The 25,838-nt window shown below is 41.8% G+C and overlaps 1 protein-coding gene across 21 annotated transcripts in view; it reads right to left on the bottom strand.

The window, feature by feature from the left end:
- The window catches only part of wwp2 (WW domain containing E3 ubiquitin protein ligase 2), a 186,331-nt gene that overhangs the window by 10,545 nt on the left and 149,948 nt on the right, over positions 1 to 25,838 (bottom strand). For all 21 annotated transcript variants that reach the window (XM_061822301.1, XM_061822305.1, XM_061822304.1 and 18 more), the window contains 6 exons: positions 24,348 to 24,507; positions 22,165 to 22,298; positions 11,261 to 11,401; positions 10,968 to 11,088; positions 8,842 to 8,946; positions 8,620 to 8,716 (listed from right to left, as the gene is read on the bottom strand). In XM_061822301.1, coding sequence (XP_061678285.1) covers positions 8,620 to 8,716; positions 8,842 to 8,946; positions 10,968 to 11,088; positions 11,261 to 11,401; positions 22,165 to 22,298; positions 24,348 to 24,507 — 758 coding nt within the window. The remainder of the gene's footprint in view (positions 1 to 8,619; positions 8,717 to 8,841; positions 8,947 to 10,967; positions 11,089 to 11,260; positions 11,402 to 22,164; positions 22,299 to 24,347; positions 24,508 to 25,838) is intronic.

Genomic DNA, 25,838 nt, shown 5'->3' with positions numbered 1-25,838 from the left:
CTGCCCCGCAACCCTACCCAGACAAGCACCAGAAGATGGATGGATGGATTTTGAGTGAAAATCTCCTTCCGTCAGCAAGGGCTTGAGGAAAAATTGTGGCTGGGTCTTTCAGCATGACAATAATCCCAATCACAATGCCAGGACAATGAAGGAGTGACTTTGTCAGAGCATTTCAATGTACTGTAGTGACTTAACCATTCTTCCAGCAAGGACATTTAGCATTTCAACGTACTGGAGTGATTTAGATCCAGATCTCAATCCTAAAGGAAATCTTTGAAGTTGAAAATCTGTGTTGCCGAGCGGGACCCACCCACTGCTCTTGAGGAGATCTGCATGGATGAATGGGGGAAAATACCAGCAAGAGTGTGTAAAAATCTTGATAAGACTTAGAGAAAATGTTTGATCTCTGTCATTGCCAATAAAGGGTAAACAAAGTGTTGAGATGGACTTTTATTGATCAAATATCAGAATCTGCAAAGAAATTCTTGAAAAAAAATGTAAAAATTTTTTCATCTTTGTTTTGTCTTTCATAGGTGAGGTAGATCTTTGATGAAAATTACAGGCCTCTCGTTTTTTAAAGTGGGAGAACTTGCACAATTGGTGGATGACGAAATGCATTTTTTGCCCCACTGTATAAACCACGCATACTAAATACAAAGGGCTGTCAAAAATAATAAGTACATCTTAATTTAACTTTTTTTTAGAAATGTGTCCCATTTTTAATTGAAATACTTGTTTTCAGGTAGCTTTTTTTTTTAAGTTTCATCCTGGGTGGCACCTGTTGGCGACAGGTTAGCACATAGGTTGACAACTTTTATCACTCAAATAACCCTTTTGGCCCAGTTTCCACAGAAAAGACAACACTGGGACCCATAATCACATTTTGACATCTGAAATGAAGATGTTAGCCTGTGTATTTTTTTTTGGTCCATACACCCTTCAAAGAATGTACATATGTTTGTTTGTGTGTGTGTGTGTCTTTTTAATCCACACAGTTCATCCATGTTTCAAAAAAATACAATTTTATTCAATAAATGAACACATTTTGAACTCTTACAAAATAAATAGTCACAGAGTTGAAGATCTCTTGCAAATGAATTAAAAAGCTGAACTTAGATTATCGAACTAGCAAACAAATGAGCAAGTAAGCCATCATCTTTTGGGCTTTCGAAACGTGTAGCGGAGCCATGCCATGAATACAAAAAAAAATACCGTAAGATCTGCAATTTTGAGTGTACCCTTTAAGAGTACAGAGGGAGCACCTAGTGAGGCAGACGAGGGGGAGCAGCTTGTTGTTGTTGGAGAGTTCTGTGAGCTGCCGGAGTGAAAATTAAAAATAAACAACTAGAAAACCCAGCAGTGTCAACTGTTCCTCATTGCCCATTCCCGAGGGTATGACAATACACTGGAAAAAGAGCACTATTTCACTGAACAATGAAAATAAATATTTGTAAAATAATTGCCTGAATTTCTATTTTACATGGTTAATAGGGCTTCTGCTGCTGAACCTCCGCACACAACGTCTGCAAATTAGGGCTGTAGGAAGACACTTTCATCTTAACGCAGGATTGTAAAATGCCGTCTGTGAGTCTTGTCCGCCTCTCGGAGAGTGTGACATATTTTGAGCGACGAAAAATAATACTATACAGTGTACATAATTTTATTTTTATAGTTTGAAATCGGAATAATCTTACAATTGACAACTATAATTAAAGAAATGAAATACTTGGTTCTGATATTGTGCAGTTTTGGTGGTGGGCTTTCTGCGAATGCTGGCTGTCTCTGAAGAAGGGGAATAGTGATCACCGAAATTCCACAGGGTTTGAAGAAAAACGGACTTAATAAAAAGACATGACACACCTTTGTGAGACAAATATACACTTAAATCGAACACTTATGATTTATTTTCCCAAGCCATGCAGAGCTGCAACATAAGGATGAAAGAGCAGTATGGACCGCCACAGCTGTGGGTCGTCGCCCCTGGGTGAGCACATCTGCCTCACAAGTCTGAGGAGATGGGTTCGAATCCAGCCTCGCCTGTATGGAGTTTGCCTCTTCTCCCCCTGCCTGTGTGGGTGTTCTCCGGGTACTCCTGTTTCCTCCCCAAAACACGTTGTATGTTAAATGAAGACTCTAGATTGTCTGTAGGTGTAAATATGTTAGTAGCTGTTTGTTAATAAGTTCCCCGCGATTGGCCGGCGACGAGTTCTGAGCCCAGAGTCAGATGGGATAGGGTCCAGCACGCCCAAAACCCCAGTGAGTATAAGCGGTGTGGAAAATGTAAAACTGTGGAACACTACTATGAAACACTTTCAAAATGTTGCAAAATTTGTTTGGGATTATGGTTATATCATGAATTCTGACACAAGGGTCTTCTTCTTTTCCTTTCAGGTTGTCCTGTTCAGGGTCATCTTTTTCCATCTAAGCCTATCTCGTGCATCTTCCTCTCTAACACCCACTGTCTTCATGTCTTCCCTCACAACATCTTTTCTTTGGTCTTCCTCTCGCTCAATTGTCTGGCAGCTCCATCCTCACCACCCATCTATCAATACACTCACTTTTTTGCCTCTGGACAAATCCAAACCATCAAAGTCTGCATATCGAACCTTGTCTCCAAAACATCCAACTTTGGCTGTCCCTCGAATGAGCTCAGTTCTAATCCTATCCAACCTGGTCACTGTGAGCGAGAACCTCAACATCTTTATTTCTGCCACCTCTACTTCTGCTTCCTGTTGTCTATTCAGTGCCACTGTCTCTAATCCGTACATCATGGCCTCACCACTGTTTTATAAACTTTGCCCTTCATCCTAGCAATGACTCTTCTGTCACATAACACACGAGACACCTTTCGGCAGCTGTTCCAACCTGCTTGGACCCGTTTCTTCACTTCCTTACCACACTCACCATTGCTCCGGATTGTTGACCCGAAGTATTTGAAGTCGTCCACCCTGGCTATCTCTTCTCCCTGTAGCCTCACTCTTCCCCCTCCATCGCTTTCATTCACGCACATAAATCCTCTTTTACTTCAGCTAATCTACATTCCTCTCCTTTCCAATGCATGCCTCCATCTTTCTAATTGTCCCTCCGCCTGTTCCCTGCTTTCACTGGATATCACAATATCATCAGCGAACGTCATGGTCCAAGGGTATTCCAGTCTAACCTCATCTATTCTATCCATTACCACAGCGAACAGGAAGGGGCTCAGAGGTGATCCCTGGTGTAATCCCACCTTCACCTTAAAATCTTCTGTTACGCCTACGGCACACCTTAATGCTGTTTTTCTGCCCTCATACATGTCCTGTACTATTCTAACATATTTCTCCGCCACACCTGACTTCCGCATGCAGTACCACAGTTCCTCTCTTGGTACTTTGTCACGGGCTTTCTCTAGATCCACAAAGACACAATGTAGCTCCTTCTGATATTTTCTCTGTACTTTTCATTTAGCATCCTCAAGGCAAATAATGCATCTGTGGTCCTCTTTCTAGGCATAAATCCATACTGTTGCTCGCAGATACTGAGTTCTGACCTGAATCTACCCTCCACTACTCTTTCCCACAACTTTACTCCTCTATAGTTACCACAGCTCTGCAAGTCCCCTTTGTTTTTAAAAATGGGAACTAGCATACTTTTCGTCCATTCTTCAGGGCATCTTCTCGCCCGCTAGTATTATGTTGAATAAGTTGGTGAAAACTCCACAGCCACCTCTCCAAATTGCTTCCATACCTCCACCGGTATGTCATCAGGACCAACCGCCTTTCCATTTTTCATCCTTTGCAATGCCTTTCAAACTTCGCTTTTGGTAATCGTTGTCACTTCCCGGTCCATCGCACATGCCTCTTCTACTAATACTACTCTTCCTTCTCTCTAATTTTCTTCCATCTATTCAGCACACTACTGGCACCAGTCAACACATTTCCATCTCTATCCTTAATCACCCTTACCTGCTCCACATCCTTCCCATCTCTATCCCTCTGTCTGGCCAACTTGTAGAGATCGTTTTCTCCTTCTGTCGTGTCCAACCTGGTGTACATGTCGTCTTATGCCTATTGTTTAGCCTTCGCCACCTCTACCTTTGCCCTACGTCATCTCATTGTATTCCTTTCACCTCTCCACAGTCCTCTCACTGTCCCACTTCTTCTCTGCTAATCTCTTTCCTTCTATGACTTCCTGTATTTCGGGGTTCCACCACCAGGTCTCCTTCTCTCCTTTCCTAGCAGAAGACACACCAAGTGCTCTCTTGCCTGTCTCTCTGATCACCTTGGCTGTAGTAGCCAGTCTTCCGGGAGCTCCTCCTGTCGATTGAGAGCCTGTCTTACCTCTTTCCGTAAGGCCGCACAACATTCTTCCTTTCTCAGCTTCCACCACATGGTTCTGTGCTCTACCTTTGTCTTCTTAATCTTCCTACTCACCACCAGAGTCATCCTACACACTACCATCCTATGCTGTCGAGCTACACTCTCCCCTACCACTACTTTACAGTCGGTAACCTCCTTCAGATTACACCGTCTGAACAAAATATAATCCACCTGCGTGCTTCTACCTCTGCTCTTGTAGGTCACTCTTTGTTCCTGCTTCTTCTGGAAAAAAGTGTTCACTACTGCCATTTCCACCCTTTTTGCAAAGGTCCCTCAAAGTTCCTTTCCAGGATGTTGTGCTTACCCGTCACTTCTTCATCGCCCCTGTTTCCTTCGCCAACATGTCCATTACAATCTGCACCAATCAAACCTCTCTCTCTGTCTGGGATGCTCAGAACTACTTCATCAAGTTCCTTCCAGAATTTTTCTTTCAACTCTCGCTCACATCCTACCTGTGGGGCATGGCTGCTAATCACATTATGCATAACACCCTCAATTTCAGATTTCAGCCTCATCACTCTGATACATTTTTCATTTCAGCTCTTTCTATAAAATGACCCCCATACCATTTCTCTTCCCATCGACTCCATGGTAAAATAATTTAAACCCTGGTCCTAAACTTCTGGCCTTACTACCTCTCCACCTGGTCTCTTGGATGCACAACATAACAACAATATAATATATCAACCTCTCCTTATCATCATGGCAACCAAATCCTGACCTTTTCCTGTCTTAGTCCCAACATTCAGTTGTAGGCTCTGTGCCTTCCTCTTCTTCTGCTGATTAAGCCACTCTTCTTTGTCTTTGACCCACAGTAGATGAATTTCAACCGACGCCCTACAGGTTAACGGTACCGGGGTTGGATGTTGTTAACCCGGGCCACGACCGATCTGGTATGGGATTCATTTGATGAACGCTCATTGTGTTTGGCACAGTTTTATGCCGGATGCCCTTCCTGACGCAACCCTCTGCATTTATCTGGGTTTGGGACAGTCCGACAGATTTCACTTGCTTGTGCGAGTGAGAGTCAAATAAAGACAATCAAATAAACAAAGTCAACACACAAGGTACACATTTGAACATACTACCTAGGCTATGTTAAAGTAAGGGTTCTAACCCATATGAAGATAGAAGAAAAAGAGATATAAAAGAGATTCAAACAACAATGTCCCTGCAGTGTTTCAATCGGCAGAAGTGGAGCAAATTGAAGTTGAGGATTGTGTCCACTTCTCCAGCGTCCTATTTCCATCTTATTATCAACATGAATGTTGAAGTCTCGCTTAATGACAAAATAGTTGTAGTCAGTACAAATAACTGACAGCACTTCTGAAAAATCTTCCATTAATTTTCGATTTTATCTTGGAGGTCTATAAATTATAACAATAATCTTTGGGTCACCTTTAACTAAAAAAACAGATATCCAAAGTAGCTAACATCACCCAGCATAATTTCTCAACTTCTTTCTTCTTCTTCTAAATAAATATAAGCAATACAGCCACCGTTTTTCCCCATTCAATGCTTGTTCATAAAATTAAAATTTAGTGGTGTTACTTCATTTAAAATGCTAATACAGCTACTTTCTGTTAACCATGTTTCATTAAAAAACAAAAAGTCATCGGTTGTAATTATGTCATTAATGAATGTTTATTTATTACCCAGTGACCTGACATTAAAAAAGCTCATCTTGCAGAGTTAACTGGAGGCAATGGTTTGATAGATTCACATTTTATATTTTATTTGAAACTCTACTTTTTTTTATGCCATATCTCTTTGATGAACTTTCTGTCATTGTTGATTACAGGGATGAAAAATGTCTGATCTCCAAAAGGGTCTGAGATATTCTGGAAAAGACCCTGCATATGTCAGTCATATTCACAGATAAGGTTCTTTATGGGTGGAGGAGGGGTGATAGCTTGCATGACCCGAATGATTCGGTCTCCCCCTTGTCTTGCCTTATCTCCTGTTTCTCTGATTGTATGGGAACGACTTCATCGTTTTGTCTTTGAGTTGTGTACACATTTCTACCATTTTCTTTTTGGGCTGTTGAATGACATACACAGTGAAAAACGGATTGTGAACGATAGATTCAATGAATGAATCACTCTTCAGTTCCTTAGCACACTCAGTTGACTTAAGACCCTGCCCTGAACTAATCTTTACTTCTTCAGTTTGTCACTACAACAAAAGACCAATTCAGTGACCGAATCACTCTTCAGTTCGTCAGCACACAAACTCACTAAATGAATCACTCAGTTAACTTAAGTCACTCACCTGACCAATACACTCTTCAGTACACCAGTTCACAGACCAAATCACTCAGTTAACTAAAGTCCCCCCAACTCCCTGCAAAGCGTTCCCTGACACTCACTGCTATTCACTGAAGTGAGTGACAACGCTGGCAAATCATAAATCACATGGGAGTACTTTTAAGTCCCCCTTGCACGCTGGGGACTCACTGCTGAGTTGCTGAAGATTCAGAAGTGATTCCGTTCTGTATCCACTCCAAGATGGTGGCCAAGCTAAAATTAATGATTTCATTAACTGATTAGGTTCAGTTAATTAAAAAAGTCAATATTCCCTCTAAACTGCGCGCGTGCGCAATTATGCACCGCTGATGCAGTCTCTTCGGAGATATTCTGCATTGCGTGCAAAAAAAAAAAATCCAATGCAAATTAAAAGTGCAACATACAGCTATTCAGTTTGTGGCATTTTGCAATGTGATTCAATGAGTGAGTGAGTACTCTGAACTGCTGTTTGGTGCGTAGGCACAAACAACAGTCAGGACCCATCCCCCACCCTGCAGGCAGAGGGAGGCGACCCTCTCATCCACTGGGGTAAACCCCAACGTACAGGCCCCGAGCTGGGGGTCAATAAGTATACCCACACCTGCTCTGCTTCTCTCCCTGTGGGCAACTCCAGGGTGGAACAGAGTCCAACCACTCTCAAGAGGAGTGGTGTCAGAGCCCAAGTTGTGCGTAGAGGTGAGTCCGACTATATCTAGTCTGAACTTCTCGACCTCACGCACCTTCCCTGCCAAAGAGGTGACATTCCATGTCCCTTGAGATAGTTTCTGTAGCCGGGGATCAGATCGCCAAGGTCCCCGCCTTTGGCGACCGCCCGGCTCACATTGCACCTGACCCCTATGGACCTTCTCACAGGTGGTGAGCCCATGAGAAGAGGGACCCATGTCACCCTTTTGGGGTGTGCCTGGCCGAGCCCCATGGGCGCAGGCCCGGCCACCAGGCGCTCGCCTTTCGAGCCCCACCTCCAGGCCTGGCTCCAGAGGGGGGCCCCGGTGGGCAAAGGAAACCAAGATTCAATTTTTGTAGTCATCATCAGGGGGTTTTGGAGTCGTACTTTGTCTGGTCCTGAAATAGGACCTGTTTGCCATGGGTGACCCTAGAAAAAGTCTGGGCACCCCTGCTTTAGATGAACGCTAATATTTGTTTGGCAAAGTCTTAAGCCGAATTCTCATCCTGACGCAACCCTTTGCATATTATTCAGGCTTGGCGGGGGCCAACAGATTGCACTGGCTTGTGCCCCCATAGGGCTGCATTGGGTGCATACCTTAGACTGACATTGCCAATTGTGTGACACAGACTTCATCTCAAAATTAAGTACACAGTCAGTAGAATAAAGTATAGCTCAATCTAAATCCAGCAGCGTTTTTCAGTTTGTTAGAATTTAGTTTTAGTTATTTAGATTTAGTTCAGCTAACTCCAAGGTAAAAAGCTTGAAACATTTTTTTCCATCACTCACTATTTGCTAAACTGTTGCCTTTTTAAAATTTTAAATTCACTGTCACCAAACAGCATCTATATACACACACACACACACACACATTTATTTATACATCTGCCGAATGACGGATCAATGTGCACTATTTCCAAAAGTTCTGGTGGGTTGTATCTCAACACACCACTATATAAGGATATTTCTTTGCTTAGTACAACAGAAGCTTGCATGTACTTAAAACATCTACAGATAGTGAATTAAAATCTCTGGCAGGACAATGATTATACGTTTCTTTGACATCATGGAAATATTTGAAATATTTACATTAAAATGGTCAATAAATTTTTAACTCTATTTTTACAAAAACTTTGGCTGTTATGGAGGGAAAAAGCATTGCCTTTTTTGCATGTTTAATTCCACAACGCTACCTTGTACTACATATGTCAGAGCGATCAAATTTAAATTTCCAGTTCCACTTGATATACAAAAAATCTTTAAATCCAAACAGAGTTGTGTGAAGCTGTACCGATAAGCTCAGCGAAGCCTCCAACCGGCAGACGACAGGTTCCTGTAACAAATTGAAGGAGACGAATTCTCTTCTCATTGTCCATCTCCTTCACCACCTGGAGAACAAACCTGAATCTTATTAACAAGGGCACCATGAGTCACGCATATGGTCATCACATCCTTGCTTATATTACTAGGATTTCTGTAATTTTCCATCATCCTCTGTGCCCCCTCCACATACCTGCCAGAACCAGTGGATCTGTTTGGAGTTCTTGGTGTAATGTCGGTAGATGGTGTTCTTCTGCCAGTCGACTAAATCAATCTCCTGCATCCCACAGAGCATCAGCTGACAAATACAAAGCAGATGAATCAGTCCATCAAAAGAAGGTTTGTCTGTGGTTTATGTTGTATTTATTGGCACTTTGTATAATCCATTTCCATCCATCCACCCATCCATCCATTTTCTCGCGCCTCTCTGGGTCAGGTTGCGGGGGAAGTAGCTTCAGCAGAGATGCCCAGACTTCCCTTTCCCCAGCCACTTCTTCCAGCTCTCCCGAAGGGATCCAGAGGCGTTCCCAGGTCAGCCGAAAAACGTAATCACTTCAGCGTGGCCAAATTCATCTCCGGGGTCATCAGCCACCTTATTTGGCTCCTCTCAATGTGGAGGAGAAGCGGCTCGAAACTGACTCGCTCCGACATGACCGAGCTTCTCACTCTATCCCTAAGGTAGAATCCAGACACCCTGCGGAGGAAACTTTTTTTGGCCGCTTGTATCCGGGATTTTGTTCTTTTGGTCATGACCCACAGCTCGTGAGCATCGGTGAGTTTAGGAACATAAAATGACTGGTAAATTGAGAACTTCACTTTTTGACTTAGTTCACTCTTTACCACAATAGACCAAAACAAAGTCTGCATCACTGCAGGCGCTGCACCGATCAAATTGTCAATCTCCTGCTCCATTCTTCCCTCACTCGTGAACAAGACCCCGAGATACTTTAACTCCTCCACTTGGGGCAGGATCTCATCCCCGGCCTTTGAGGGAACGACACCCTTTTCCGACTGAGGACCATGCTGCATCAGACCAGGATGTTCCCCCACAATTGGAGCCAACTCACCACCAGGTGGTGATCAGTTGACAGCTCCTCCCCTCTCTTCACCCTTGTGTCTAAAGACATGCAGCCACAAGTCCGATGACACGACCACAAAGTCGATCATTAAACTGCAACCTAGGGTATCCTGTTGCCAAGCGCACATGTGGACACCCTTATGCCTGAACATTGTGTTCGTTATGGACAATCCATGATGAGTGCAGCAGTCCAGAAACAGAACACCACTCGAGTTCTAATCAGCGGGGGGGGGCCTCTTCCCAATCACGCCCTTCCAGGTGTCACTGTCTTTGCCCACGTGGGCATTGAAGTCCCCCAGCAGAATGATTGAGTCCCCAGAGGGAGAGCTCACCAGCACTCCCTCTCAGGACGCTAAAAAGGGTGGGTACTCTGAACTGCTGTTTGGTGCGTAGGCACAAACAACAGTCAGGATCCATCCTCCTACCTGAAGGCAGAGGGAGCTACCCTCTTATCCACTGGGTTGAACCCCAACGTGCAGGCCCAAAGCCCGGGGCAATGAGTATACCCACACCTGCTCGGCACCTTTCACCGTGGGCAACTCCTGAGTGTAACAGAGTCTAACCCCTCTCAAGAGGACTGGTACGAGAGCCCAAGCGGTGCATAAAGGCGAGTCCGACTATACCTACTCGGAACTTCTTGACCTCACGCACCAACTCGGGCTCCTTTCTTTATCAAGAGGTGATATTCCATGTCCCTAGAGCGAGTTTATGTAGCTGGGGATCGCATCGCCTTTGGCCACCGCCCAGCTCACATCGCACCCGACCCCTACAGCCCCTCTCACAGGTGGTGAACCCATGGGAAGGGGGACCCATGTTGCCTTTTCGGGCTGTGCCCGGCCGAGCCCAATGGCCTAGCCATCAGACGCCCGCCTTTGAGCCCCACCTCCAGGCTGAGCTACAGAGGGGGGCCCGGTGACCCACGTCAAGGCAAGGGAAACCGAGATCCAATATTTGTACTCGTCATATGGGTTTTGGAGTCATACTTTGTCTGGTCACCTTGGACCTCTTTGCCATGGGTGACCTTACCAGGGGCGTGAAGACCCCAGACAACTTAGCTCCGAGGATCATCGGGACACTGCTAGAGGAGGGGCCCTTTGTATAATTTTTTCTAAATTTGCCAAAATAAAAAATAAATACAATTTGTGGAAGTAGAAATGCTATGCTTATCCGCCAACCCTTAAATATGAGGAAAAATTCAGTGTAGAGGTGATTATACTTTTAACTCGATCCCATGCCCTCACCTCCAGTTCCTTCTCGTCAAAGTAGCGAAGCCATTCCAGGGGAACCACCTCATTGAAGCCATCCAAGAAAGCTTTGGTTTGTTCCTCCACCCCACGTGTGAACCTCCAATTTGTCAGCAAGCTGATGAAAAGAGAAACATATTTTTTACAGGTGAATTGCCTCATATTCACACTATTGTTATACAATATGCAGCCCTTTTTGAGTTTATTCTTTTAGTATTGCTTCAATTGATTGGCTTCATTTGTTTTCCTCTATATCCTGAGCTATGTCAGCATTGCCACTGTTTGGTTACCTGACATACTCCTCCTTATTCTCCTCATTAACCAATATGTTCTCTCCATCATCCTTCAGTTGGTGGGTGGACAATTTCCCAAGGATCTTCACATCCTGTGCAAAATAGAGCTCCACACCAAATTCCTCCAAGCTGTTCTCTCTGGACACAAGAACGATAGACTATTAATAATAGATACCCTAATCTTGGTTTAAATCCGAGCTAGATCAAAATTAGCTACATCTTTTGCAGATAGTCAACTGAAAGATGATTAGTCATTTTCATAAGAGTAGATTTCCTGTGGAATCTTTAAATGTTGCTCTCTGTGTCAAATTTCTAAGACAACATTCGTTTCTAACGAACAGTAAGATGACAACCTGAGTAGATCATGTGCTAAGGCACAATACAGAGACAGATGAAAATCCTTTACATCTACATCTCTTTGGGCAGTATTTCCATTAAGAATTTACACAATGCTAACATGTTAACAGGAGCAAAGAAAAAATGTAGAAATGTCGCAACCAGAGCTGGCAAAGTGTTCAGCTAAGCAAGTTAATTATTGTGGTTTACATACAGGACCCCAGAGTTGGATTTAGGCCCAGATAATTTTGGGAGGAGATATAATCATCTGCAATGAGGTTTAATTGCATCTGGAGGAGGCAAATCCTTTGTGCCATGCTCTAGCCACGTGATGAAAACGCAAATTGCTTCACTCAATAACATCACTCACTCATCTGTCTAATTAGGGTTAATATACAGTGGTACCTCTACTTACAAAAGTCTCTTCTAACGAAAAATTCAGGTTACAAAAACCCTCCCTAGAATTTTTTTTTATCTCTAGTTACGAAAGAAATTTAGGATACGAAAGAAAATGGCAGAGGATTCAACTGAACGTAAACATTCTGTAATGTATCTTGGTTTGAAAGCGGCGTGATAGAGCTAGGCCATCGATGGAGCACTTTCCTGGAATCACATTGGCGAGAAGGGATGTCAATCTTTAGCCATGACGCACACCTTGTCTCTTGGTATGTGTGGCGCAATAGAGCAACTCCCCGTATTGGCTAGCATATAGCATCTTCCTGGCGTCACATCCCTGCATTGGCTTGGACATATGTCAATCTTTTTTTGGGGTGAGGGGAATGTCAATCTTTACCAGTATTTTCCTGTATGTTCGTCACCAAATCCATTATCATACGCTTGGGCACACTCGACAGCTTCTTCGTGGATTTATTCATCTTTTTTCATCATGGGCCCCAAGAAATTGATGGCCAGTGCCAGCGAGGAGAAGAGACTTGTGTTGTCCATCAAAACAAAAGAAATCAGCAGCAGCCAGTGACGATTTATAGACCAGTAGCATTATTTTAAAATCTACTCAAAAGCTGACTGGGATCCAGTATAAAGCCTTGAGAATTGGGGTAATATGCTCTGACGTCTTTATTCTAGTCGGAACCCGAGGTGCAGCATTCTGAAAAAAGATGTAGCTCTTTAATGCTCTTTTGGTGGAGTCCAGTCAGAAGACCATTACAATAATCAAGTCCACTTAAGATACAGAACCATGAATGAGCTTCTGGTGTTCTGCTTGACATGCGCAATCCTTCAATCTGGATATGTTCTTCAGATTGTAGTAGAAGGGAGTTTTAGTAATTGATTTGATACGACTGTTGAAAGTCAGGTCAGAATCTATCATTACACCAAGGTTACTGACTTGGTCATTGTTTTACTCCAGGTATTTCCCAACAACAATCCCATTTTCTTTTTTGCCAAAAACAATTTTCCGTTTTGTTGTAATTTAATTTGACAAAATGTTGGCTCATCCAGTTATATCGGTTTGTAAAGTGACACAACACCTTGGTTTAACTGTTATTATCTGGAGACTGCTAGAGCTAACTGTCATCTGGATCACTATGATAGTCAAAATTACTTTCTAAATCATTTTGACCCAAAGGTAGCATAAACTGGCTGAATAGGATGGGTCCAAAAACTACACTTGAGGGACATATAGGTCATTGGCATTTGATGAGACTGAACAGTTCCAATTATTACAAAATAAATAATTTGCTCCAGGTAGGACCTGAACCATTAAATGATTTCAATTTAATCTTACTGATGTTTCCAACCTGTTCAGCAGTTTATTATGATCTACAATATCACAAGCCGCACTAAGGTCCAACAAGACTAGATTTGACACCTTTCCCGAGTCAGTATTCAATGTTCTATAATTCAGTGTTTTGATAAGAGCAGATTATATAGATTGTGATGAGTTCAGAAACCCAATTAAACTTTGTCAAAAAAAGTTTAGGTTCAAGAAATTGCTGACTTAATTAAAATAACTATAAAAGGGACTATCATTGAAAACCTCCTCCCAATCAATTTTGAAGGTGCAATACACTAAAGCCCCCTTGATGATTGGCATCCTACTTATTTTTTTTTAAACAAAGGTTAGACTTATTAAATTTATTTTGATAAAAAATCTCGATTTTTATCATATTAATTATAAATGCAGTATATAATATAGTCATACTCAAATATATTTAAGATATTTTCATTTTGTTGGAATACTTGAAAGAACTCAAAACTCAAACTGCAACTTGGACTTCACTAGGGACCTGTATGTATGGACTTTGGAGTTTAGGGAAAGGACTTCAGTCCCCTCCAATTTTCTGTGTGTCTGAGCAAACAACTCCTTGAGCGGTCCGTTGGACAACTGTGAGCAACATGAGATGTGTGCATTGTGTTCAGGCCAGTATCGCGTCCAACCAAGTAGTAAGATTTATTAAAAGAATCAAATTATAGCATTTATATTTGCGTTAGAATTATTTTATTTAAGTGCTTTACCAAGCTTACAGGTGCTTTTAATTAAGTGCTTTACCAAACTAACAAAGAAAACAACAGCATGCTTGTTAACCTGTGTACCCTTCAAAGTATAAATGTTTGCTTTAAGTACCACAAAACATACATTTCCAACACAGCCAACTATAAATTAAATTTTCATTGTGAAGCTCTGACTTGTATCACAAGTACAAGTTTCAAATTTCACTGTGGAAGCTCTTTCTGGGTAAGAGGATCCTATTGTGGTAGTGTTTTACTCTCCATTGGTTGTGAGAGGGTCCTACTGTGCTCTGTAAGAGGGTTCTGCAGTCCATCCATTGGGGAGAGAGAGTCCTCCTACTGTGAACTGTAAGAGAATCCTGCTGTCCACTGGGAAAGAAGGTCCGACTATGGTCTGGAAGACAGTCCTGTAACTCTCCCTCATCTCTCCAGTGTTTGTACACACCCAGGTTGATGGCCTCATCTGCTTGCAGCTTTGACTTATGGGTATCAGCTGATAAAATTTGCCACTCCGAGATGATTTCTGGAGGCTGTTTTTATACAATTAATTAAATGAAAGCTCCTTTAACAATCTGCACTCTGATGCTTGAAAAGTAGCATACATTTCCACCAGCTGAGAGATGTTTTTTTTTTTCATTTTAGCTTTTCTCTTTAACTTCCCCATTCGCATCTGACATCTGCATAGGATTTCAACTGCTTTCAAATGACTTTTGTGCTGAACGCGACTTCTATTTCGTCCACACTTTTCCTTCCCAAAAAATCACTGGCTACTTTGGCTTCACAATGTTTTACAGAGATCTTTCAGTTAAAAAAATGGAAAAAATTCACTGTTTCACATTTTTTTCTTCTGTTTGCACAAACTCAGCCAGCCATTGCATCTGAAAAGAACTGCATTTCTTTTTAACTTTTGGCTTCATGAGGGGATGTGAAACCTGTCTTATCTAGAGAAGATCTGTGTGGAGGAGTGGGCCAAAATCCCTCCTGAAGTGTGTGCAAACCTGTTGAACAACCACAGGAAAGGCTTGACCTCTGTAATTGCAAACAAAGGCTACTGTACCAAATATTAACCTTGGTTTTCTCAGGTGTTCAAATACTTTTTTGCAACTGTATCACATAAATAAACTGTTAAAAAAAAATCAGACATTGTGATTTTTGGATTTTTCTTTTTAGATTATCTCACAGTGGACATGCACCTCCAGTGAAAATTTCAGACCCCTCCATGATTTCTATGTGGGAGAACTTGCAATATAACAGGGTGTTATACTTTTTCTTCATTGTATATTGTGCATCCAAGAGAGCAGGTGGAAAGGTAGTGAGGCTATAAGTTTCGGAGCAGGGTTTAAATTATTTTATCATGGAGTAGATGGGAAGAGAAATTGAGTAGGGGTTATTTTATAGGAAGAGCTGGGAGCTAGGAATGTCTTGGAGGTGAAAAGAGTATCAGATCGAGTGATGAGACTAAAATTTGAAATTGAGGGTGTTATGTATAGTGTGATTAGTGGCTATGGCCTGCAGATAGGATGTGAACGAGAGAAGAACAATTCTGAAAGGAACTAGATGAAGTAGCTCTGAGCATCCCAGACAGAAAGAGAGTTGTGATTGGTGCAGATTGGAACAGACATGGAGTTGTTGGTGAAGGAAACAGGGGGGGGATGAAGATGTGATGGGTAATTACAGCATCCAAGAAAGGAACTTTGAGGGACAGATGGTGGTGGACTTTGCAAAAATGGAGATGGCTGTAGTGAACACTTATTTCCAGAAGAGGGAGGAACATATAGTGACCTACAAGAGCGGAGGGAGAAGAGAGTGGTGGATTATATTTTGTGCAAACGATGTAATCTGGAGGAGGTTACTGGTAATAAAGTAGTGGAAGGGGAGACTGTAGCTCAACAGCATAGGAGGTACTTGTGGAGCATGACTCTGGTGGTGGGTAGGAAGATTAAGAAGACAAAGACAGAGCAGAGAACCATGTGGTGAGAAAGCTGAGAAAGGAAAAATGTTGTGTGGTCTTTCGGAGCGATGAGATAGGCTCTCGATGGACAGGAGGAGCTTCCAGAAGACTCGACGACTCCAGCAAAGGTGATCAGATAGACAGGCAGGAGAGTACTTGGTGCCTCTTCTCAGAGGAAAGGGGACAAGGAGACTTGGTGGTGGAACCCCAAAATACAGGAAGTCATACAAGGAAAGAGATTAGCAGAGAAGAAGTGGGACACTGAGAGGACTGAGGAGAGGCAAAAGGAACACATTGAAATGCGACGTAGGGCAAAGGTAGACGTGGCAAAGGCTAAACAAGAGGCATATGACGACATTTATATCAGGTTGGACACGAAAGAAGGAGAAAAGGATCTCTACAGGTTAGCCAGACAGAGGGATAGAGATGGAAAGGATGTGCAGCAGGTAAGGGTGATTCAAGTGCCACTATCATGAAATGGATGATTTTTAGTATGTTATTAATGAAAAAACGTTAGCCGCTATGGACCCATCCGTTTTTTCACTACAAAACATGATTTTGACATATATGGCTTTTTGTAACTCCCGCCATGAAAATCCTCTCGAGGGATTTGTTTTCGACAAGAAGCAGGAAGTGACGGTAAGGGCAGTAGCGCACTCAAGCATTCTTGTATGTTTATACTAGTTTTACCTGCTGGAAGGTAGCTCGTTGTTCCTTTGTGTTAGCCAAAATGCCGGCTCGTTGCATTGCTGGATATTGCTCGAACACTCAGGAGGATGGATTTACCCTTCATAAGTTTCCAAGAGACCCGGTTTGTTGTGAAAAATGGATTGTACGGGTGCAAAGGACGAGAGCTTCGTGTGTTTCAAATGACAGGTAGATGTGTATTGAGCTACTTAAAAAAAAAAAACAGTCGGGGTGGGGTGGAATTCTTTCAGAACGTAACAAAAGATCCGCATCCGTAAAGCAGAGGTGCTAAATGTGTCGATGTGCCAGGTCCACTGATCATGGCTTTGGTCTTGCTGGCTCATACAGACTGTCTGGGAGTCTGTTGTTTGTTAGAAATGATCCGCATAGCATCTAAACATGGCTCAAAACAATAGGTTAAGATTGCCCCGGACACCTCACTTGATTGTGAGATGTTCTCTTCTTTGTTCTTTGCTTCCGTGTCTCATCGTAGGTGGGCGGACAAGCTGCCAGCCAAGGCGTGCCTCGTGGACGATCACGGCTTCGGCGGGACTGGCTCATACATATTGTCTTGGAGTCTGTTTTTAGTTAGAAGTGATCCACATATGATCTAAATATGGCTCGAAACAATAGGGTAATATTTCCCTGGTCCCTTCACTCAGTTGTGAGATATTCTCTTCTTTGAAAAGAGCTTCCGTGTCAGAATGGGCGTGTTCATCTCCCATAGTAGGGTCCACTGGACGTTTTCAATGGTGAATGTCCGGGGTGGCAGGGGATGCAGCCAATACGGCGGCCACTTGGATGTCGAATGACACTTCCACAACTTTGTGCATGGATGACGCGCTGTCCTCTCATATTTCTTTTTCTTATAGACATTGAAGTGAATAATGTTATATATTTTTCATTTCAATATCTATTCTACAATGTTTATAGGGATGACACTTGAGATTTAAGGATGGAGATGCAACTGTGATTGGTGCCAGTAGTGAGCTACACAGATGGAAAGAATACTTACTACTAATACTAATGAAGTGTAGAAGAGGCAACTGTGAAGGACCAGGAAGTGGGGATGATGAGTCAGGGGGAAGGCTGACAGGAAAGGCACGACAAAGGATAAAAAATGGAAAAGCAGTTGGTCCTAATGACATACCTTTAGAGGTATGGAAGCAATTTGGAGAGGTGGCTGTAGAGTTTTTGACCAACTTATTCAACAGAATACTAGCGGGCGACAAGATGCCTGAACAATGAAGGAAAAGTGTGCTGGTTCCCATTTTTAAGAACAAAGGCAATATTCAGAGCTGTGGGAACTATAGAGGAATAAAGATGATGAGCTACACAATGAAGTTATGGGAAAGAGTATTGGAGGCTAGACTCAGGACAGAAGTCAGTATATGCCTAGAAAGAGTACTACAGATGCATTATTTGCCTTGAGGATGCTAGTGGAAAAGTACAGAGAAGGTCAGAAGGAGCTACAATGTGTCTTTGTGGATCTAGAGAAACCCTATGACAGAGTACCAAGAGAGGAAGTGTGGTACAGCATGCGTATGTCTGGTGTGGTGGAGAAATATGTAAGAATAGTACAGGATATGTATGACGGCAGCAGAACAATGGAGAGGTATGCCGTAGGTGTGACAGAAGAATTTAAGGTGGAGGTCAGACTGCATCAGGGATCATCTCTGAACCCCCTCCTGTTTGCTGTGGGGATGGATAGGCTGACAGATGAGGTGTAGGAATAATTGTTAATATGATTATCATACATCTGCTTCCAATAAAGAAATGCTTTGCTCTGCTCTAAATCATGTGGCAGCCGCCTAGCAGGAGATACCACAAGACCAAAAACATCTAATCATCAAAACTGTTCGAACCAGGAACACCTGTTGTCTGTTAAAGAAATGATGACCACACATGTACTTCCACACACATAAACAAACAAGTACACTATGTTTCTAACTATGATGGGCACACATGTACTAAGCAATCTTCCACACATGGACACACACATGAACAAACATGTACACTTTGTTTCCAACTGTTTTGGTTGCAGTCTCCTTTTTGTAACATCCATGTAAATAAGGGGCATTTTGAAACTAAATAAATATAGGTGCTGAGGAGAGAATAATCAGAGAGTGCAGTACTGAATTGTATGAGACAGTTCCTCTCCTCTCTCCTCTGAGCTGTCAAACGTGAACTGTAGTCTGCTTCCTTTTTGTCCTGTTTAATGAATGTCTAATTGGTAAACCTGACATTTACTTGGTCCTTCGAGCCAGATCTCAAGAGACCTGAAGTTTCCAGGGGCTGAGTCTACGTCCAGGCAAAGACTGTGGCCACGGCACTTGAGACCTTTTCCGGGACTGGGCCTAGTTGAACCACTGATTTCAACATGGGAAAATCATACAGCAAAATACTTGAAACAGAGGATCAGAGATAAAAAATTACCATGTACCAAAGGAGGTTTGTAGAAAGCCAATGTCCTTCTAAAATAAAACATCAAAACTTGTGGATAAAATATGGCTTTGCTAGCCAGCTCAACATGCCAAAAATAGTTAACCTGCAGGATAAAATATGAGCTACACACAAAAATGATTTAAAATAAATGCGCAAAGATGGCTATGAAGATACAGAGTTTTGGATGTCAATAGCTATCAAGAGAAAAGCGGGGAAATTTAAAAGGACAGAAAAGCAGGAACAGGCAACAAAGACAGACATTAAGACAGAGGAATCAATGATCTTTCATGGAAAGGAAGATGATGAGATAGGACCAGTCGGCGTGAGACAGGAAGGGTGACAGGGAGCTACACACCCATACACCACCACCCCAGTTATAACACCAACTGCTCTGGGGTATCCAGTGCTGTATACGCCTTTACCCCCTTTCCCCCCTTTCCCTCCCCCGCACGATGGAGGAGCAAATAAAAGAGTAACTAGGTCAGGAGGATCAGAAATGGAATGGTCAAAAATATGGGGAAAGACTTTCTCCCCCATGCCAAAAATAAAACAGTTCGACAAAAGCATTGAAAAATCATATCCCATGGTAGAAGTGGCAAATCCCAATATTTAAGATGATGAACTACCCAACATTTTGGTAAAGAGAACCTGGCCTCAAGATGACGTGAAAAAGGCCATAGAAGGTATCACATCTCATAAAGTTGATGTAACAGAATTTGTCCAGGGAATGGAAGACTTGAGAAAGTCTTATTACTTAAATGGTGAGAAAATACAACAATTTTTGATGACAGCAATGAAGGGTGATTGGCACAGCAGAGGACATTGGAATCCAAAAGATAAAAACGAAGTTCTTTCACACCACAGTAGGGAACTTAATCGAGTTAATGGGTAAATAGAGCGCACTTCTGATAGATTTAGACAAAGAGCAAATTATACTGCCACTGGAAGAGCAAAACAAAAAGACGATGAAACATCTGAAGAAGATAGAATCGGAATGACTGCATGTTTTAAACCAAACAGCGGCATTCCTGAAGATCACAATCCATGGAGTGTGTATCAAGAGCAATTAAAAAATGCTCTCCTTGCTAATTCAAATAATCCTATAAAACAATGGATTGAAAAACATTGAGTTGACAAACCAACTGGCACCCTGGAACAATACATTAACCAAGCACTACATGCGGAAAGAGTAGTACAAACTAAGAAAAAGAAAGTTGACACCTTTCTGACAGACGAAGGAGAAATTTATGGAGCTTTATGCGGAACATTTAATAATTGTGGCCGCAGATGAGGAAGAGGCAGAGGAAGAGTAATAGGGAGGGGGCGCGAATTTGATCAAAAATAAATTATTTGCTGGTGTTGTGGAGAAAAAGGTCACATTTCACGTGACTGCCCTAAAAACAAAATGGAAACCACCGCATGAGTAGAGCACCCATCTTCCCATCCAAACCGACGCTCAAGAAGCAGACATTGAATTAAATTTACAGGAAATTTTTGCACTAGACGTGGCAAGACCTGAGGAGGAACTGATTGTGAATGGGAAGTCAATTAAATTTTCGTGTGACACAGGGGCATGTAGAGAGAGCATTCCAGGATGCACCATATCAGGAAGGGAAGTGTTTGTCCGAAGAGCTCAGGGAAGGCTCTCTGTAGTCACCGAAACAAATCCGATGTGGGGGTTAGACCCCCTGGCAGTGTCGTGTAAATTGACAATGCTCATGGTCCTACATTGTTCCGTAAATTTGTTGGGAAGAGATGCCTTGCTCAAACTAGGACTGGGCTGAGTGCCCTCTCCGACAGGAAATATAGAAGTGAAAAGAAAAAAGGAATTATTGAGAGGACAGTTGAATGTCTTACAAAATCGAAACCCAACACTCTATTATTACTTACACCTTAGACATGCCAAACAAACCTCCCACAATAAAAGGAGATCTCTTGCTGCAAACAGCTCGAGACATAATTGAACAACCACAAGATGAAATGGGACGTGACTCACTGCATGTGACCATGTGGTACAAAAATACAGAAGGGTCTGATCAACAGAATAAATTTGTACAGGCAGCCCAAAATGTTTCTGATTGGACAGAAATTGAACCAGGCTTGGATTATACAGTGCAGAAAAGAAGTATTTGAACACCCCCCTATGTTGCAAATTCTCCCACTTAGAAATCATGGAGGGGTCTGAAATTTTCATCGTAGATGCATGTCCACTGTGAGAGAGATAATCTAAAATGAACAATCCAGAAATCACAGTATATGATTTTTTTTAACGATTTATTTGTGTGATACAGCTGAAAATAAGTATTTGAACACCTGAGAAAACCAATGTTAATATTTGGTACCGTCACCTTTGTTTGCAATTACAGAGGTCAAACGTTTCCTGTAGTTGTTCACCAGGTTTGCACACACTGCAGGAGGGATTTTGGCCCACTCCTCCACACAGATCTTCTGTAGATCAGACATGTTTCTGGGTTGTCGCTGAGAAACACGGAGTTTCAGCTTCCTCCAAAGACTTTCTATTGAGTTTAGGTCTGGAGACTGGTTAGGCCATGCCAGAACCTTGATATGCTTCTTACGGAGCCACTCCTTTGTTTTCCTGGTTGTATGCTTCGGGACATTGTCATGTTGAAAGACCCACCCATGACCCATCTTCAATGGTCTGACCGAGGGAAAGAGGTTGTTCCTCAAAATCTCACATTACATGGCCACGGTCCTCAGAACTGTGAGGCCAATGCTCTACTTTGCCAACATGAATAGTTATAGTTTATTTTATTTTTACTTCAGATGGGATTTCTATTTTTGTCCGCATCACAAAATGTCTGTGCGTGGAGACCATAATACCAGTTCACAGATTAGAGGGAACATAGTTTGTCAGGCAATTACTTGGTCCCACCTCTGCTGTACACATTATGCACGTACGGACAGTGGAGAAACTAATGAATTTGTGTTCTGAAAAAAAAAAACTACAGTTGTCACATCTTGTCTATGTATGTGAACACATTCCAATACTTACTTAACCCACATGATGGAGTTATAAAACTCAGGATCAATGGACTCCAAGTCTTTCAGTGTGTTTTTTTTGTCCAGCATTCGCTTGTAGAATAGAAGCGTAAAGCCTGTGTCAATAAACTTCCCATGGTAGAGAGCCTGCAAGGAGTAATAATTATGTTGATAACACATTGATTCATTGCATATTTTCACACAGAAACAAGTTGTAGTTATGATATCTTTGCTAAAGTGAATCGAACAGAGTCCAAAAATTGGAATTTTAAAGTGGTATAACAGCAAGGACAAACTGACAGACAAAAACTTTTGGATGTCGCTGTGCACATGAGAACAGCATATCTGACGGTTCATTTTTTTTATACCACTACAGAAGGGTCTATGGAAAATGGATGGATGGTAATGGTTTGACTCTGTGCAAATGAAAAACTAAATCTCAGTTGCATCTAGAAGGTCAAGTGCATTGCCACACGTGGAGAGAGCAAATTATGTTCCCATCTTATACAGTACTGCAGTTAAAAAAAAAGAAAAAAGACCCTTTGGAGGATAATTGGCTTGGAAAATTGATGGATGGATGAATTTCCTTATTTCCCACTTCAAACCATTTTCTAGACTGCTTATCCTCACAAGGGTCACGGGAGTATTGGAGCCTATCCCAACTATCTTCAGGCAGGAAGTGGGGTACACCCTGAACTAGTTGCCAGTCAATCACAGGGCCCTTTAAAAGTATAATTAATATTTAGTATTTGTTGAGAATATTTTTTATGGCTTTGTAATTGATAATTTATTTAATCTTTTCAAATGTAGAATATACGTATGTTTAACTTAAGCAGTGGTCATGTTGCAATTTAAGTATTTTTGTTTTTGGTTTTACTTCAGTTATTTTTCAGAATTTCATATTTTTATTTGATTCGATTTGTAGTAAAATTATTTGTCAAGTTACTTTATTTAACAAATGTTTAATAATAAACGGGTCACTTTTTACTCGTACTGTTGCTTGATTGCTATTATTCTTGATTATTATTCTCTGACTAATATCACTGTACAAAGGCTTGTCTAACATTTCATACTACAAAATAAGTAACTTATCATTATTGCTAGTATAGGCTCAGACTGCCTACCCTCTTCAGGGTTTCAGATGCTGGAGCGTACCCCATCAGAAAAGTGCAACGGTTATGTGGTTGCTTGGGTGATAGACTTGTGCTCTCTCAACCTCAAGGTTGTAGGTGTAGATCCCCAACTCTTTTATGAATGTCGAAGTGCCCGAAAGTAAGACACTGATTGCCAATTTTTTTCTGGTCCTGTGTCAGTGTTTGACTGATCTAGTACTTTCAAATAATGATCATATAGTCCAATAATCATTGTGTGAATGATGTGACAGTGTAAGAGAGCTTTGAGTACCTCCAAGGTAGAAAATCATATGACTGAATTTACTTCTTGCCTACTGAACAATTAAAGGCTTAGGGCTTTTGTCTGAGGCCTGGTGGAAATTCCAGTGGATTCTGATTTTCGTGCAAGGGCTGGGCTTGCTTGGTGTGTTTCGCAATTTTGCAGACTGGTCTGCACCAAGCTGGGTATACGGATGCAGTGAGGGTTTGTCCCTGGGCTACGCGCACTGTCATAATGTTGTGTGAGAAAGTCAGTCTAAATTTATGCATACTCAGATTAAATCTTGGCACAAGGTAGATCACTAATGTGATTTTGGTGAATTTGATTGGGGCACAGGCAGAAAAATATTAAGGTCCACAGATATGTTTTAGTCCCCAGTGGTTATCACCCGCTCTTTCTTTATTTTAGAAGGCTACCCACTCACATTGTGTGTTTCCAAAATGGCCAAGAGGAATGACAATGATCCAGTCAAGCACAGATCGCTGCAATTACACGAAGTCCTCTTCTGCAGAAATGTCTCCATTTGAGAGTATCATTGCGACACATTTAATGGGAATAACAGAAGTCATTGATTGGCAGTGTATTAAGTTGGCTACAAACACATCCACAGTGGTGCACCCTGCCCAATATTGGATTCGACGGACTGCGCTAGCCTGAGAAATTTCCAGCAACGATCAAGCCTGCCCCTGCCACGCAGTTGCAGTCTTCCTTGGATTAATGCTAGTCACACAAATAGGGCCCATGTGTAAGAAAAACTGGATTAATTAATGTCTGTCAAACCCCAAATTGGACACTTCAACTCACCATAGCTATGAACCGTCCAATGAAGCGAAAGTACATGAGGTGATCTGGGTTGATAGAAGAGGCTGGGTTGATCTGGAGACAGTAGTTACTCTTGCCAGCATACTCAAACAGACAGTACATGGGATTCAAAACCTCATGGGACAGGAGGAAGAACCACTCCCTGGAAGGTAACAGCAGAAATGCATTTCAGTCAAAGGGTGATGAAGGATTGGGAATAATAAAATTAAAAACTATCTATTTTAAATGGGCCCGATCACTAAACACAACAGCTGGCACAAACATCATGCATACTTTAATATGTTGTCAGAATCAGAATCAGCGGGCGTAGTAAAAATAAGATATGCATAGATCTGTGACTTAATCATCAATCATAAGAAGGGCATACATTTCTATACTTAATATAACTAATGACATCTGCATCCAAGCAGTTGAGGTTGAGCATTGCTCTGCATCAGGCCCATTATAATTGCAAGGGATGCGTAACAATATAAAAGCATATTGAGTACAGACGACAAGTTTTCATTTTCAAATATGGCCAACTCATCTAAATGTATGCAAACAGAAGCTGTTGGGGGAACTGAAGGTGTGACTTTCAGAGTCAAAACATTAACCTGTGTTGCAAAACTTTACCTAACCTTAACCTAATTGAGAAAATGGCGACGAAACAATAAACTGGAATGATTCATTCAAAGACAAACATCATCTGCTGGAACATTTATATATGAAGTTAAAATGTGAAAATAAGAACATGCAATTAAAACAAAATCATTATATTGTGCTCCAAGTTATGTACGCTACATTAAAAATAATTTGTGACGTGAACATTTGGGTTTTGCGTTTCCTGATTGTCCTGCGTGTGCTCATGGTTATGGGGAGAGATTTGTCCCAAGATGATGGCAAATTTTTTAGATCGTCAAATAAGTCCGTGATTGACATTTTTTGAATGCATAAATACATCCAAAATTTACACGTTATTTAGATCCAAAAATAAATCTGTGATTAAAGATTTTGCCAAAACAGTTGTTCTACACATTGTTCAAAAGAACAGTGTACTTTGATTAAAAGTTAGATTGGAGAGGAAAACCCTTAAAGATGTGCAAAAAATTATAGGCTGTTAAGCTATAAGTAGATTTAATGTCTTCAAATTGAAAGCCAGAGATGTGGCAGAAAATGGAAGAACTGAATAGGCTCAGCCAATGATCAGTTATTGACAAGAATGTCCTACATAGTCGCTCTGTTAAAAAAAGGCATGTGCAGATGAGGCTACAATTTGTCAAATAAGACATCAACTGGGCTAAAGAAAAAATGAGGATCATTTTGTGGACTGATGTGAGTAAAATTGTTCTTTTTGGGTTCAGGGGCTGCAGACAGTTTGTGAGACAACCCCCAAACTCTGAACTCAAGCCACAGTAGACAGTGAAGACAGTGAAACATGGTGGTGCAAGCATTATGATATGGGGATGTTTTTGCTACTCTGCTGTTGGGCCTATT

The sequence above is a fragment of the Syngnathoides biaculeatus genome, chromosome 6, assembly GCF_019802595.1.
Source record: "Syngnathoides biaculeatus isolate LvHL_M chromosome 6, ASM1980259v1, whole genome shotgun sequence".
Lineage (NCBI taxonomy): Eukaryota > Metazoa > Chordata > Actinopteri > Syngnathiformes > Syngnathidae > Syngnathoides > Syngnathoides biaculeatus.
This window is presented reverse-complemented; position numbering and strand designations above follow the sequence as displayed.